Source organism: Mastacembelus armatus, chromosome 22 (assembly GCF_900324485.2).
Source record: "Mastacembelus armatus chromosome 22, fMasArm1.2, whole genome shotgun sequence".
NCBI lineage: Eukaryota > Metazoa > Chordata > Actinopteri > Synbranchiformes > Mastacembelidae > Mastacembelus > Mastacembelus armatus.
Genome location: NC_046654.1, coordinates 11,262,795 through 11,279,162, shown reverse-complemented (window position 1 = coordinate 11,279,162; position 16,368 = coordinate 11,262,795). Strand labels below are relative to the sequence as shown.

The following is a 16,368-nucleotide window of genomic DNA, read 5'->3' as shown; positions in this document are numbered from 1 at the left end:
CACAGAAGACGTCGCGGCTGCGGCTGGTGTTTGCCTTCTCTGTCCACAAACAGCGCTGATGCTACCAAAACCATGTATTAACAAGACTGTCCACTTTATATCAGCAGCCTTAGCTCACCAAATAAGCTCCAGCGTGTCTTGTCAGTGGATATATAACTTTACATATAGTTAGCTGTTATGAGCTAGCTAGCTACGAGTTTGGAGGACGCTTTGGTGCCGAGAACAATTTCCCCAAACTACTCGTCTTTTAGCGGGTAAGAGGTGTCAGTTATTTATTAGTTTGTGTGGTTTCGTGTTGCAGAATGAGAAAAACATCGCGGCTGTGCACAATTAATAAAGTAAATAAATTACGTGTAGAAACTTTACTTAGCTAAGGCTAAAAGTTAGCTTACATGGTCTGGTTGCCGTAGCAACCTGTTTACACAAACTGGAGGTGGAGTCTACGTCACGTTCTTGTGTCTTTGTTTATAATGTTATGTCTTATCAAAACAATAGTATATCATGGTAAAACTAACAGGCTAAAACCCAAATGTAATGATATAAAATGTAGAAAACCAGAAAATATATTGTGTTTAAGATTAGAACAACATTCATTATTGTTTGCCCTTTAATAATGGATAAGTGGCCTGGTCTACAAAATGTAAAAGAAAATTGTAAAAAAAAAAAAGAAAGCCTTTCACAGATTCCCAGTGCCAATGGTGACGTATTTAAATTGTGTATTTTGTTCAGTAAATGGTTCAAACCCAAAGATATTCAGTTTACCATCAGGAACAATTAAAACTTGAATTTCTCTTCTGGGATTAACAACGTTTATGTTATCTTATCTTAAAGAAAATAAGCACATATACATATATATAAGCTGGAATATGTGCATTTGTGTTTAAAAACATATATAAATGAACAATCACATTATATCATATCAAATATTGCTGCCAGTTAATGTTATTGTAACTTGATCAATTAATTGACTAATAATTATATTTGAAACTAGATCATTTTAATTTAATTTAAGAACATGTAAAGAGAATGGCATTGTGCAAGTCTATTCTCATTGTGTGTGTGTGTGTGTGTGTGTGTGTGTGTTCACATGTCTGTGATGCAGGGGGGTAGGTAGTATTTAAGGTCTTTCTTGTTTCATGTTTGATAATCAAATGTGCAATATTTGGTCACAGTTTACATTTTAGTTTATGTTTTTGTTGAAGCAAAGAAATGGTCAAATTAAATTTATAATGTAGAAAGAAAGGAATTTCAACACGACAAAATAACTTTATTTACAGGAGTAAACAAATTCAGTTTGTCTTTACTTTACTCCCCCTGTTGTTAGTTTCACAGGTTGGAAAAATATGTCGAAACTGGAGACTTTGCTTAAGGATGGACTCAAATCGGAGCTAATGCTCCAACAGCAGCTCAGAGCCCTTAGTGAAACTCTCAGACAGCAGCTGCAGGAGACAGAGAGGAAACAGATAGAGGAACTGGAGAGGAGGATTCAACAGAATGCACTCCTGTCAACAGATGTAGAGCAAGAGTCTGGTGATAACAATGAACTTAACCATCAGACCAAGTAGGTTTCCTTTATAATCTTCTTTGTTTTGTTTTAATAATGATACATGTATTTTGAAAAAGTATTTTTGATATTTACTGTTTTTTCAGAATTATGAGAATTAGCAGATCCACCTCCATATCTTCCCTCACCTCAGGGAAAGAGACTTCATACCATCCCAGAAAGTCAGGGATGCCTAATTCATCTTCTTCAGCCTGCGTATCTTCAATACACAGGAGTAATTGTTCAGTCAGGACTTCTATGCTGGCTCAGAAATGTGAAGGGCTAACTTTATGTAAAACAACACAGATGATCAAAGAGGAGGAAGATGAAGCTGAGTGCCTGAAGAAGTTCTGTGCTCTCCCAGTCCCTAACCATGTCAATCAACCTCCCTACCAGGAGATGATTGAGATGAGGGAGAAGGAGAGGAAGCAAGATCGTGAGGAAAGGAAGAACTTCTTGCTCTCCCTACAAAAACCTTTCAGTTTCCTGGAGAGAGAAAGAGAGAAAAGGGAGAAGCTGATAGCCGTGGTTAACCAAGTCTCGCAGGGTCAGAAAAACAATGCTCATCACAAAGTAGAAAAGGACTTCTCAGAATCTGAGCAGAAAGGTGGGTTGATGGGCTTCCCTTCAAATGATATGATTCTGATTTTTGAAGTATCTGGTGTAATGGTTGAAGTTGGTGGTGAGTTTAGGAGATACATAATATTTTTCCTACTTAGAACAACATAGGTCACTGTTTCCCAACTTGTGGGTGTTAACCTTATGTCTCAGCTTCCATATCATTCAGTTGTGAGAATTCAACCAAAAAAGTTTTTTTTTCTAAAATTCTTTCATTTTTAGAGGTTTGAATTGAATACTTAAGACAGTGATTTTTTTAAACCGACCTGTGTATATGTTTTATGTGTGTCTAAAATTTTAAACAAATGTAGATTTTACCAAACTATCAGTTGAGCTTGATTTTATCCACAACACAAACACAGTTGTATATAAAATTAAAAATGATTCAGTTATTTAAATGGCACAAAATTTATGGCCTTTGATGTTTCTTTGAGTTAATGTTGAACAAAATTTACAGGCATCAAATTTTCAAATGTGGGGATTTTATGCTTGTCTGTGATGGCTAACTGAATGCCATTTGGTTTTGCAGAAAATATTATGTTTGACTGTTGATTGATTGGCTGATATTTTATACACCGATTAATTAATCCCTTAATCAGAAAAATAATCTAGATTAATGGTTAATAGTGAGTATTGTTACTTGAAACCATTTATAAAATTCAGTAGATGTGGTGACAAAACAGTAGATCTCAAATCAACAGTCACTTCTTCATATTGTCTTGAATTAAGAACCGTTAAACGTTTAGTAACCCATCTAATCAATATTGTGTTATATCGGATGCATGTGTTCAGTACCTCCACTATGCTTACAGTGACTACAGCACTTACCTTATCTCACTGTAATTCTGTGTAGACCAGGACAAGATGTGCAGGAAAGTCTCTACTCAGACAACAGTGGGTCAGGAGAATCACACTGCATCTGGAGCCCCAAAACTTCGCACCTCTGAGCGCACCAGGAAAGAAAAGCTGCGATTCCTGAATGAGAAGCCGAGCTTCCAGCCCAAAATCATCCATCAAGTCCCAGATTTCAGCAGGCTGCACAAGGCCTTACAAACAGAAACGCTGAGAAAAACGCAGTCTAAAGATGTGACAAAGTGTCAGCCCTTTGTTCTGAGGACATCAGCGCTTCCTGCAAGGTCAAGTAAGATGAGTCCTGAAAACTCACAGGTAAAACATTTTCTTATTTATTTGGTATTTATTTTAGTACAAGATGTCCAAAAATCTTTTACTTAAGTACTTTACTAGTTTTTGCAAGTAAAAGTCGGTATTCAAAATTTTACTTAAGTACCAAAGTATTAGCAGCCAAATATATATAATAATAATAACAAATTTTATTATCAATCAATATATACCAGAAAAAGTACAGAGTGCCACTGATTATACTGTCTTTTTTGTTACAGTAACTAGAATTAAAGTTATAAAATAAATGTAGTGGAGTAAAATTATTATGTTTGCCACTTAAATGTACAATAGTAAAGTCAAAGTATGAAATAGCAGAAAATGGAAATACTATGTAATAATAAATTACAGATACCTCATAATTGTAGAAGTATAGTACTTAAAATATATTTAGTTTTTTTCAGCCAGTGTTCAATTAATAATTTATTTCACTGGAATTGAACTGGTAATTCTTTCTCAGAATATGTGCTGATGTTAGATTATCTTATGTTGTTCTCAATTTAATTCAAGGTTTATGGTTTTCATGATCAGCAGATTCTTCAGAGGTAGCTTTTATGGTAGGCAGAGGTTTACTTTCTTTCTCAAAGATATTCCAAATATATAAATGTAAAGATAACATTTGTCTAGAAGAGCCAGTGTCTAGAGGAATTACATAAGGAGACATCTAGGACCCTAAATCACTAGGCTCAGATGGTTTCATGTTATAGTGATACATCACTTTTTTTGATGTCTCTCACACCTTCTCTGTTTGATGGATGGTTTTAGACACCTCCACCCACCACTTTATCAAGTCAGTACCCTTTATTTTTCCAAGGAGGACAGAAAGCCTCTATCTTTCCTTATAGCCCCAAATGTTCAAGATGACAAACAATTATGAGTTCACCAAATGGCAGCAACGGGACAAATAAGGTCTGTTTTACCCCATGGTTTTTGCCAACAATATCATTGTCAATTAAATGTTCCTGTGGTTCCTCAACACTCAGAAGAGTTCATTTAAAAAAATATGACAAAGCAATTCAAGCAGGTCAGATTCCTTTTCTTTCACATTATTTTGTGTGTTCTTGGGAGCAGTTTGTTTGATGATAAAAGATTTATTTGATGGGTTAAGTGCTTGTGTACCCAGTGTGTTATTTTTGATGCAGTTTAGACCACTTTCCTCAGTTGTGGAACTGTAGAGTTATGTTAAGTATGTACAGCAGGCCATCTTCAAAGAAGAAAATTTCCCTTCCCTTAAAGAGTAGTATTTCAAATCTCTACCTCTAGTTTATGAAGTTAAACTCAAGCTTCATTTCTACATTTCTGTACAACTGTAGCATTTGTTCACTTTATATTCATCATGGGAAACTGCTATATTTTTTGAGATTTCTTAAAAAAAGCTTTATGGATGTCGCTTGAATTTTTCCTGGGTGGATGGTTCACAGCGGTGTTGCAGGGTAAAAATAATTCCAACAGCAATTAAGGAAGGACTAACTGTAATTAACACCAATCCAAACTAGTATAGTAAACGTTGTGATCAGTGAGGGTTTCTTCCTAACTTCCTTTCACACATCATCTGGTTCAGCCTAAAATTATATTTATGGGTAGAGTCTTCTAATTTAACTAGCTGGTCTGTGCGGCAAAGAGGGTTTCTGTAAATTCATTCTGAAGTTAAAATGCTGGGAGATTAACATCATTAAATTCATTTAAACTTTAGAAATGTCAAAATTTGGAAAGTGAGAATATTACAGAAAAAGAATAAAACTTGCAATCCAGGTGTTTTAGGAGAACTACAACACCCAACTGACCTCACACTGCCAGACTGTAAAACCTGTAAATATTCAGTATACCAGAGTACAATACTTATAGTTTTTAATTAAATATTTGTTATATTTTAAATTTTCTCTGGAGAGTTTAAATTTGAAAGTTGATGCAGTTTGTAGTCATATTCGTTTCAGCTATATAAAATGTTTTTTTTTCCTCTCACTGACAGGTACCAAAAATGAGCAATCTCAGTAGAAGCAAGTCACTTGGGGCCTTAACATCACTGTCCACAGACACACTCCCCACATTCATCACGGATGCTGCAAGGAAGCGCTGCATGGCCATACGGTGAACAGGATTATTTTGACAGGACTTTTGAACTTTGGACATTAGAATTTTCCTTGGTACAAATTTTCTGCATATATTTGTACCTTTACAGAAAGTCAATGGAGATGAGGGACAGTAAGAATCAAGAGAGTGCAGACTGGCTGAGGAAGTACCAAATGAGGACCCAGGACATGAAGAAGACAGTTGCCCTTCATGCAAAGTTGCTGGACCCACACAGCAGCTTAAAAGATGTTTACAATGAAAAACTGCAGCACCATCGGTCAGTACTGGTCACGTAAGCACCATTCATTATTGCAATTGTATAGCCTTTCCCACACACATCACAGCAACCACACACGCCGGCCAACGTGGCTGAAAAATGATCTTCTCTTACATGAAGGGAAGCTGACCAACAAAGGATGAGAGAGTACATGAGAGACTTACGGGACATAAAGGAACGAGTTAGTGAACGCCCTTATTTGTTCGAACGGGTGAAACAGGTAAGTGACATAAACCTTAAATGTTACATCAAATTGTAAATGACATACACCCCCAAACCCATGGCTTTGAGTTTTTACTGGCAGAGAAATGCAAAGGCTCGTGCAGAGCAGACATACAGGAACAAGCTGAAGAAAGCTGGGTTAAAGGAGCAGTTTGTTGAAGAAAATGGTGAAGGAGTGTCAACGTCGTCCACATCAGAGGTCGATGCAGATGTAAATGACTGCAGCACTGAAAATGGCATTCATAGCAGGTATGCGAAGTGAGAATTTATAGCAAGTTTTGTCCATCCACTATGTAATCCCACTGTGTCCGGTAAAATTATGAATAGCACTGCTTCTGCAGAGCCAAGGACTTAATGTGGTTTGGCCATATTACATTACATAATTTTCTGTGCTTGCCCTGCAGTCTTTAGTGAAGAAAAGACACATACTGTAGCCAAGTAAAAGTTTGATGTAATTACAATATAGTCATTTTCTAACCCAACATGTCTGATTTAGGGAAGAAAATGCAGACGACGGGGAGAAAATTGAAGATGTTGAAGAGGAGAGCGTGAAGTCCAAAGGGGAAGAAATGCAATGATCAAAAAGGTTCAGGCGGCACAGAGTTTTTTGTGGCCTCTCCGCTAGAAAACAACACTGTCCTCAAAAATGATTCATGTCATGGCTAACTATCCGCACCAAACGCTTGATAGTTTAAGATGTGCAAGTATAAGTATAAATAAGTAAGTATAAATTATGATGAATTTACAAAACATCTGGGATTTAAAATTGCAAATGTTAAGCTTTACAACTGGACGGAAATTAAAAAAAAAGTTTACTTTTATATGTAATTAATATTTTATTCTCATTGGATTAAACTGATAAAAATAAATACACAAAAAAATGATGTTAGAATAAAAAAGGCTTTATGACAATAGTTCCTAAAAAAATATGAACTCTGTAATTAGGTTTAAATTTAGTTTAGATGATGACGAACATGTGGTTACCTAAATGAACAGTTCAGAAACAAAATGAGGATACCAGCTTAGACCACCATGTCTGGGACATTAATTTGTGTTTTACCACTCTAAATTCACAAGCTTCTGATTGCTATAGGAAATGGAGGTGAGATATTTTATTTGCCATTGGCCATTTGCCATCTTAGGTGTATGTTATTGTCATTAGTTAAAATTTGAATAAATCTATAGATTTTTAATTTTACAGGCCCTGAAAGGCAGATATGTCTGACATGGGCCTTTCTCAGATGGCCGAGTTAAAGTTCCCAGTTATTTCTACAGCTGTGCATCTGCATTCCCACAGACTAGTTCAGTGGTCTGCTCAAAGCCCATAGCTCCACATCAAACACTTGTACACTGTCATCCACTATATGCTTATGCTTAGACAGCTGACTTCCAGGAATCTGAAAGATAATTTTTACTTACAAACCACATTGAAATGTTTGAATATGTATGGTGTATAATCACAATCAGAAGGTCATCATGGAGACATCATTGTATACTATACAGTTGCTTTTCTGTGTCATGCTGTTGAAGTCAATGTTGGCACTTCAGCTCAGCAATATTAAAAATGATTCTTAAATGATTCATCTTAATTGCTTGTTTAAAATGCTCAATGCAGAGTTTAATATAGTAAATGTAATTCTTTTCAATAAAAGATCTTTAGTGAATTGGTTAGAGTAACAGTATTCATTAGTATTGTCTAGGTTTAACGGTAGTTCAGCTAAGCATAGGATGATCCACTTTAATCCAAAAGAAATGTATAGATGTGGAAAAGCTAAGCGTTGTATAATACATCTTATAGAGTAGATGTAATAATTAATCTGTCCCTTCCCTCAAACATCACATGACAAAGCTTCAAGGGCTCCATCCTGTCAGGTTGTCATGGGAACCATTTATCCCTCCCCACTCTGCCTTGTAGTCCCTGAAGAGATTGCTGCGCACCTCTGATTCCCTGTGCACGGCTGAAACCAATCTCTCCCAACCTGTTAGATAATTTCCGAGTGGGAACCTGCTTCTGTGAAATGCATGAGGGAGCAGACGCCTGTGACATCAATTTAAACAAAGTGTGGTCTCGGATGTGTGTGGAGGCTGAGAAAGGGAATAAACACATCTTATTTAGATTAATGAGAGGCTGTGCACTTGGCCACTGAATGTTATGATCACGCTGTTTGAGGAGTGGCTCTATTTAGCAGATGAACAATATAATTTCACCAAGGTGGTGCATTCAGGTCTCTTATTATTCTAGCTGCTGTAGGATATTAAAATTCCCACACATTTAATTCTGGAAATGCTTGGGTTGCAAATGTAGGCAGTTGAGGACACGCCCTAGAATAAATGACACAGGCCTCAAATGGACTTCACCTGCTTTGGTCATTGCAGTTTACAAGATGCTGATGTTGTGTTTTCTAGATTTTTTGTTGTTCATCCTAATTTCTTGCTTGTGTGAATTTCATTTATTACAAACTCAAAGTGCAAAGGCCAAGTATAGTGTGTGCCTGTTAAGTCTATGTATTTTAGTCTTCGCCTGCAGGAGGAGCTGTGGCTCGCCGCATCCCCTCGTTTCCTTTAGTGGCATGAATAATATCCACAGTGCTGGAGAGAGAGCATATCAAGAGGCAAACAGAAAGGGGGAGAGATAGCAGCCAGTGTGACAGATAAGAGCGTGGCAGAACTTGTCTCCCCGACTGCACCGTGGGCCGGGGAAAGAGAGAGCAAGTGCAGTGTCAGGCAAGGCTGCTGCCTGCACACATACAAAATACACACATACAGACAGCCCCCCAGCCTGGCTGCAGCAGAAGAAGTTCAGAGGGAAGACTGACCTCAAGAAGGTACAGTATATTTGCCTGGGAGTCATATGTTTGTGTAGACATGTCCCCCTCCTGAAACAGTATTAGCAAATTGATGCTCCACTTTGTTTTCCAGGTGGGTTGACGAAGGTTTTGTCTGTGGATTCACTCGAGTGCTATGGCTTTCCTCAAACTGAACCCTCTTGTCCTGTAGAGGAGTTGTGTGTTTCCCCTCCAGAAGAACTTGCCTTGTGTTTGCAGCCTGGGTTCAGGATGGAGAAGCTGTCAGGAAAAGACAAGGAGCTGATAAGAGGGAGCTGGGAGAGTCTGGGCAAGAACAAAGTTCCTCACGGTGTCATCATGTTTTCCAGGTAATGCCCTTCACAAGCAGCATGATTCAGACAGAGTAAGACATAAAGTGACTTATAAGGGAGGAAAGTTATCCCTTAATTAACCTGAATTCTAATAACACTTTATGCATAATTAATAGATGTTCTAGCTTCTGTGGAATTTCGTAATAGCTGTGGTAGAATATGTAACCCAGGTATGGAGAGACAGTCAAGCTGGATCCCTCGCCACACACTTTCACCATGCAGGCACCGGAGGCTTAACTTGTTGCTTGGCGACAGACTGCAATAATCCACAATTTACTTTGAGACAGCTGCCGCTAAATCAGACACTAGCAGGAGAGCTTTGTAGATGTATGATTTATAGATTGATTCTATGCCTGTGTGGATGTCTGGCACCCGTGCTGTCTGCATGCTCCTCTGAAAAAAAGTGTGGCATTTGTCTGTGGTAGACTGTTTGAGCTGGACCCTGCGCTCCTCAGTCTTTTCCACTACAGTTCAAACTGTGGCTCCACACAAGACTGCCTCTCCAGCCCAGAGTTCCTGGAACATGTCACCAAGGTGAGCGCCATTTACCGCAGTGACCATTACAAATACATTTAAAGTGGTTGTGGTTTTTCCTTGTGCAAACTTTTCTTGTATACGTGCATCCCCTACATGCATCTGTGCACACAGGTGATGCTTGTGATCGATGCAGCTGTGAGCCACCTGGATGACCTGCACTCCTTGGAGGACTTTCTGTTCAACCTTGGAAAGAAGCATCAGGCTGTGGGAGTCAACACACAGTCATTCACTGTAGGACCAATGTTTCATAGTACAACCCTCAAAAAGCAATTTCACAAGTGGATGAACTGTGGAAAAAAAAAAAAATGTTTTCTGTGTGTTTGTGTTATTGTTTGTTTTGACTTTTTCAGGTGGTGGGTGAGTCCCTTCTCTACATGCTGCAGTGCAGTCTGGGCCAGGACTACACAGCGCCGCTGCGTCAAGCCTGGCTCAACATGTACAGCTTCGTGGTAGCAGCCATGAGCCGAGGGTGGGCCAAAAATGGCGAGGACAAGGCCGACTGAGACGCAAAGTGGGGGCTGCTGAGCAGTTGCTGTCAAATCACTCAACATGGTTGCCATGGAATAAGGTTATGTAACTTGCGGCATTGTGGTTTTGGCCACTATGCATTAGCTCTGTGAGTTGGGTTGCATAGTATAAGTGTAGTGAATACACAGTGTGATTACACTTAGCAATTGGATCAACCAATTACAGAGTTTATTTTCTTTGCTATTAGATGATGCTGGTGTACAGCAGTGAGGAGCTGAACCAGCCACTTTTGGTTCTTCTCTACCTTGACCTGCAATCTGAGCTCCTCACTCTGAGAAAAAGGATAACTGTTGAGTCTTTTTGTATATAATGACTTTTAATTATCTACACAAATAATAACAGTGACTATAGTGGTCTTTGTGATGTATTTTAAAAGAGTTGCACAATTGTGAAAATCTAGAAATACTATTTAGGCATCACACACTACTTAAACTGTGATGGTTACTGTGGCCAGATCGGCAGCTCTCTATCTAACTGGAACACAGTGATACTTTAAAACACATGTTAAAACATTTAGGACAAAGCAATGTGATTTTATAAAAAAAAAAAAAAAATCCTATCACCTTAATCACAACCATTACTGTGTTTTTAGTAATACTGCACATTATTACACCTCTTTTTGTGTGTGACTTTGTGATACTGACAAGAACTGTTATCCTCTTTGATAGCTTTCTTCAGTGATCTATGACTGTTAGACGTCCACGTGCACCTTATTGAACATGGTGTGTATTTCAATAGGCTTCACCTGACTGTTAAACTCTAACTAATAGACTGTTATGTAACCTCTAGAGTTTAAAGGTAAAGGGCATCCTGGAGGAATAACATCTTTGTTTCTTGGCTATTAGTTTCCCGTCATTGTTAGTGTAAAGTAGTTTTTGTTGTACTGTAATTGCTTTTCTCAGTGATGATTATTGACTGTGTTGTTGTGGATACAAATGTAGTGTTATCACAGCTTTAGCAGAGGGCATGTATTTTTCCAACACACCTCTACATATGAGTGAAGTTGAAAGAGCACATGTGTTTTGGATTATGACACGAAAACTAATTTGATCGATTGATTGTCCTCTAACTTATTAATACAGAACACATTATACAGAGATACTGTGTGCAAACATCCAGTATGTGCATTACTGTCGGATCCATGTATCATCTTCATCTGTTATTTACATTCATGGTCATAATGCCAAGTAACTTAGCAACAGTGCGCCAAATATTAGAGGATAACACCATACAACCGTAAATCCAAGCTGCTGACACGTGGCTATTATCGCTTTAGTCTGAGTTTACATTTATAAAGTTTATTTTTATATTATGTAATGTTTGTTTAGTTAAAGAGCATGGATTTTTTTTTCAAATGCAGTGTACCACGTACCCTCCAGATATATTAGCTTTGTGTGAATTTTTAGTTAATCAACCCAGTACAAGAAAACTGATTTGCTTTTTACCAAGTTTTATCACAAATATACAAATATGGATCTGTGCAGCGTTTTCTATTGAGCTATTTTATCCCTGCATAATCTGTTTGCTCTCTACTTTCTAGCACACAGGTGTAATGTTTGTTAGATGACTGTGTAGGTGGTGTATTATTTATAGTGGCTCTTTTCTTAGTATCTGTACACAGCCCTATGCAGGTTGTTGTTCTCCATGTTTCTGTTTTCAATTACACGACATTAGATCTATTTAGCGGGCATGACTGACAACTGGCATGTTATCCCATTAACATCCAGCTCTGTACATATTGGGTGTGTCACTGTCTACCTCATCATTACCAGCTGCTACTGAACAGCAATGACTTCACCTAGCCTATCCTTCAACCAAAAAAACACTAAACACAGTAGAGTTAATATACTGTAAGCACACACTCTTTGTAAACTGGATCTCATCCACCGCTGTAAAGGAAAACATGTTGTGTGCTGAGACTAAATAAAGTGATCTTCTGTGGATATTTTACTGCTAAATCAGGTCAATGTGTTTCCCTCTTGCTTTCAAATCATTTGACAAGGGCCGATGATGGTTATAACCCAATGGTCAGTGTTTGAAATCAATGACACAATGCCTGATTGCTTTCCCACTGACAGCCCGTCCCCTAGCATTACATAAGACCTGAGAGCCGAATGGCTCATCGCCCTTGGCTGCAGAGACGAGGGCGACTTCAAGCATCTCAGCCCACTTACTCATGCAATGACAGCATCACATCAAGAATGTTTATAGGATTTCTAAAAAGCTGTCAAGAATTACACGAACTAGCCACTCTGTTCTTTGCAGTGTAGAGCGTTTTGTCCAAATTGAAAAAAAAAAAACCCTTATGGGTATCTGTATGCCTTTAGGTTAAATATCAGTTTGTGGGTGTTTATCCTGGAGATGCAGCCATAGAAATGACAATTGAAGAAATGAAGGTGGTTATTGTTAATTATCAGACAGGTCTCTCATATATGCAATTTGGTTGTATCACGGTAAAAGTCATATCCATGTGCTTGCTGCCTCTTCTGCTGTTGGGGCAGTTGCTGACATGACCTTAATTTGTCTCTCAGCAGTGCCAACAGTCTCCTCAGTCTCTGTCCCACTGAGAGTCTGCTGCATTAATGCTGGCTTCATGCTCCTTGTCTCAGCCTAGAACAACACTGAGCCAGAGTTGTCCATTCACTGCGCTTCAAGATGACTCAGGCTCAACCTTGTTTTGGGTCACTGCTGCTTAGATTGCAACAATTCAAAACGCTACCAACTAAAATACTGTATCTTCCTTTGTTGCTTAATTAATCAGTTCCCACAGGCTAACCCTGCAGTCTAGGAGGGCTTGCTCAGTAGGCTGTTGTCTGGAGAGGAGTCTATGAGACACATTATTTTTAGAAAGTCTGCAATGTGTTTTGGAATGAAGGGGTATTGGGCGTTGTCATGGCAACTGCTAAGTGGTGGTCCACGGTCGTATATATCTGTGTGTGTATGTGTTTTGCTTTTGTTTTTGATGAAGCGGGAAGGAAAGACATTGGTCCATCACTCCTTCATCCTAAATGCAGCTGTGGAAAAGAGTGACTGTGCGTGCAGCCTCCGGCTAATAAGGCTCGCTCTGATAGCTCTCTAGGAGCTGCAGCCGACAACACAAGCCTGCCAAGCAACAACCACAACAGCGGGAATGGGCTGTCTCAGCAGCTGCAAAACAGTTAGTGCACATTGTACTGATGAAACATGTCACCCAGTGTGACACTGTGGCTGTTCAGTGCGTTTAGATAGAAATCGAGGTCTCTAACACAGTGGAATAAAATATGTTTGGCTCATGCTATACAGACACTGTTTGATGTTTGGAATCATTTTATTGTTGGGTTTGTTTTTTGTGGGTTCTGCAGACATTCGTCAGAATAGATAATATTGCCAGTCCTATCCTTTGATGAGTTTTAGTGGATCAATGTAAACAAGGACATTTGGCTGATTCTTCAAGGACAAATTTGTCACTGTGTGAGTGGGAACAGGGTATCCAACTGATTTTCTATGGGTATTTTCCCGTTCAGCTGGCAGTCCAAAAATATGATAAAGATTATGCAGCAACTGAGCTACAGTGCGCAGCAGTCGATGGCTGTAACTGTGTGTCCTGCAAACGTGATGTGATGCATTAGATAACTGTTCTTGACACTGTAACAATACAAATAACATTAGTTTTTTTCCTGAGACAGTTACAGTTTAATAAGGTTATTCTCATGTGAAACACTTCCTAGCAAGCTGACAAAACATTTTTAGCTCAAGGTTCAGACTGGAAGTGGAGAAAGATTGTGTGAACTTGAATGAAAGGCCTTGAACAGCTACTAAAGTGACTCTTTGAAGCCCATCAGCAGTCTTTAAAATGTCTTTTTGTCATCTAATATCATCAGACTCCATTAAAACCTGGCACAGTCATCTATGGAGGAAGTTTGAATGATACAATTAAAAACTTCAGAAGAGCTATTAAATCGACTTAGTGATAAAAATGGTTTTGTCAACTGCTATTTTCAAGATCAGCCATGAACTTTCACTCTCAATTTCTTGCTTACAATTTAACATCGCTCTACTGTCTAACGGTTGAAAGTGCCAATACGCTGCATAAGTCTGTCGCAGAAATATATCTTACTTAAAGGGAGATAAAAAAGGTTCTACATTAATTAGCTACAACTTTGAGCTGCTGTATTATGTCAATACTAATCAACACCAACTTATTTGGATGCTGAACCTAACCTATATGGGAGTGGCAGTATGTCTGCTGCAGGAGGCAAAGGCATTTTCTATTTCAAGCATCTGTGCAGGAGAAATGCAAGCGGTGGGCCGTGCACCCAGAGGAATTCACCTCACTGAGACACGTGCTCTCAGCAGTTGCCATGGGTGACAGGGGAAATGTCAGGGACTTTTCTTTCTCCTTTTGTAATTCTTCGTAAAAGCAACACACTGTACATATGTGCAGGCATCTCCTATTGCTCCCGCTCTAACAAACCCTTTCTCAGCAGGACTGTCACATTTCCATACATTCAGTGCGGCTATGGTAGTGAATGACAGTATTTGCCCTATTTTAGTTGTGTTTTTGGCCTGTGCAACTCCTGAGGGAAATATGTAGGACTTTAACTGCTAAATGCTCTAAATTATTTACAAATAATTTATTTATTAAATTGTGTCTGGCTCCTGTTTAGTTCTGAGCAGGTAAGTTATTGATTGTAACTCCTGTTTAATCAGAAATTCTGGTTTTTGCACTTTGGTTGTACAAATTTAACCAACCAGACATGATGTGTTAACTACTGAACTGTGATAGAGCTGGTAGACAAATTACACTGGCTGTTTCTAGAGCTGCCTCTGATTCCTTATTATAAGGGGTTTTTACTTTTTGAAGCATGAAATGTTCTGAGATTTGCTGCTGAAGAATTTGTCACATTTCCTGCTCTTAGGGTAAAAAATGACATTTAAGCCAAAGCTGAGCCCTCATTGCAAAAGACAAACTCAGGGGAGGATGATGAAGATCGGGGACCAGCCTGCTGCTTTCCCACACACCACACACACCACGTCTGTTTACAGGTAGGTATTTTCTGATTCTGTGTTTAATATATGTGTGTTAAAACTTAGTTTACTTTGTTATTGCTTAAGCACTGTTATTAGGCAGCTTTCTATAAGTTTATCTGCCAGTGCAATGCATGCACTAACCAAAAGTAATGTTTAACTTTAGTGCAGAATATATTCTTGCTGTGTCTAAATGAATATGTAGTCCCATTGTGGTGTTGTGTACTGTGTACAGGCAAATTAATTACATGTATTTATGAATTATAAATTAAAATGATATTTATATACAATAAAGATAAATCTTAACATAAGCTACTTTGCACAGCTCCTGAAGGCACCCTGCGCTCATTAGGCTACCACTTGCCGCATGAGGTCTGACTCACTGCCTTAAAAACTCTTCATCCTAGACCACAGTGGAGGAGTAATAAGGAGCTCGTGGCACAAGATGAGTGGATTGAGCTGAATTCATTTTAATTTTAGATCACAGCACTTCACTTTTGACAGATAAAAATGAAAACTGATGAGCCCGACAGAGATCAGTCTTAAGCACAGTCTGCCCCTTAACCACAACCTTCTCAGATATATAACAGCCCACAGTTAAAGCTGGGCTCACGTTTGAAATCATGTACTTATGATACACACATCTCATATCCAACAGATAAAAGTAATGGACATGTCTGTGAAGCTAATGTACCTACAAATAGGCCTCAGCAGGCCAAGTCGACAGCATATGAACAGACTTGACAGGATACATTAAAACTAGTTAAGCATGAAAATGGACAGTCCCTCCTTGCATGGCCATTAGAGCTAAGAATACCCTAATAAGTTTTAATTTGTATCTTTCAAAGGAAAATACATTTAATGATCTGTGAAACAAGCTTCTGGAGGAGAAACCCACAGGACATGTTGGCAGTTCTGAGACAGACATTTTGAGATGCTCTTTGATGTTTTTTTTTTTGTTTTTTTTCTCCGACAGATTTCACTTAATGTTTCGGTGCTGGCAGCTTTCATCTGTTTTATACAGCACAAGGAACTACAGTTAGATTCCTTGTAAAACCGAGCAAACACTTGTAATTTAATTAAATAATATACCATTATTTTATAAAAGTACAGCTGAAAAACGCTTTACGACACTTAAATATTTTTTAATATGATTAAAATTATAACAGCCTATCAGACATAAATGACTTTAATCTACTTTACTGAGCATCAAGACGTTTGTCGGCTGTT

General features: G+C 38.5%; 2 protein-coding genes across 2 annotated transcripts; both read left to right on the top strand.

The window, feature by feature from the left end:
• Positions 1 to 17: 17 nt before the first annotated feature.
• Positions 18 to 7,381, top strand: fam161b (FAM161 centrosomal protein B). The gene is made up of 9 exons (XM_026308452.2): positions 18 to 254; positions 1,325 to 1,561; positions 1,651 to 2,150; positions 3,015 to 3,328; positions 5,310 to 5,428; positions 5,520 to 5,687; positions 5,808 to 5,907; positions 5,992 to 6,158; positions 6,406 to 7,381. The coding sequence occupies exons 2-9, from the start codon at positions 1,344 to 1,346 to the stop codon at positions 6,485 to 6,487; spliced, it is 1,668 nt and encodes a 555-aa protein (XP_026164237.1). The 5' UTR covers positions 18 to 254; positions 1,325 to 1,343; the 3' UTR covers positions 6,488 to 7,381.
• Positions 7,382 to 8,965: 1,584 nt separating this feature from the next.
• On the top strand, positions 8,966 to 11,619 carry ngb (neuroglobin). The gene is made up of 4 exons (XM_026305602.1): positions 8,966 to 9,063; positions 9,492 to 9,600; positions 9,715 to 9,834; positions 9,954 to 11,619. The coding sequence occupies exons 1-4, from the start codon at positions 8,966 to 8,968 to the stop codon at positions 10,104 to 10,106; spliced, it is 480 nt and encodes a 159-aa protein (XP_026161387.1). The 3' UTR covers positions 10,107 to 11,619.
• Positions 11,620 to 16,368: the final 4,749 nt, after the last annotated feature.

Bases quoted from the DNA above. Each gene is read 5' to 3' on its own strand.
- fam161b (XM_026308452.2), top strand. From the start codon at position 1,344: ATGTCGAAACTGGAGACTTTGCTTAAGGATGGACTCAAATCGGAGCTA. The intron at 1,562-1,650 runs GTAGGTTTCCTT...CTGTTTTTTCAG, and splicing joins GAACTTAACCATCAGACCAA to AATTATGAGAATTAGCAGAT. The intron at 5,688-5,807 runs GTCAGTACTGGT...TCTTACATGAAG, and splicing joins GAAAAACTGCAGCACCATCG to GGAAGCTGACCAACAAAGGA.
- ngb (XM_026305602.1), top strand. From the start codon at position 8,966: ATGGAGAAGCTGTCAGGAAAAGACAAGGAGCTGATAAGAGGGAGCTGG. The intron at 9,064-9,491 runs GTAATGCCCTTC...TGTCTGTGGTAG, and splicing joins GGTGTCATCATGTTTTCCAG to ACTGTTTGAGCTGGACCCTG. The intron at 9,601-9,714 runs GTGAGCGCCATT...CTGTGCACACAG, and splicing joins TCCTGGAACATGTCACCAAG to GTGATGCTTGTGATCGATGC.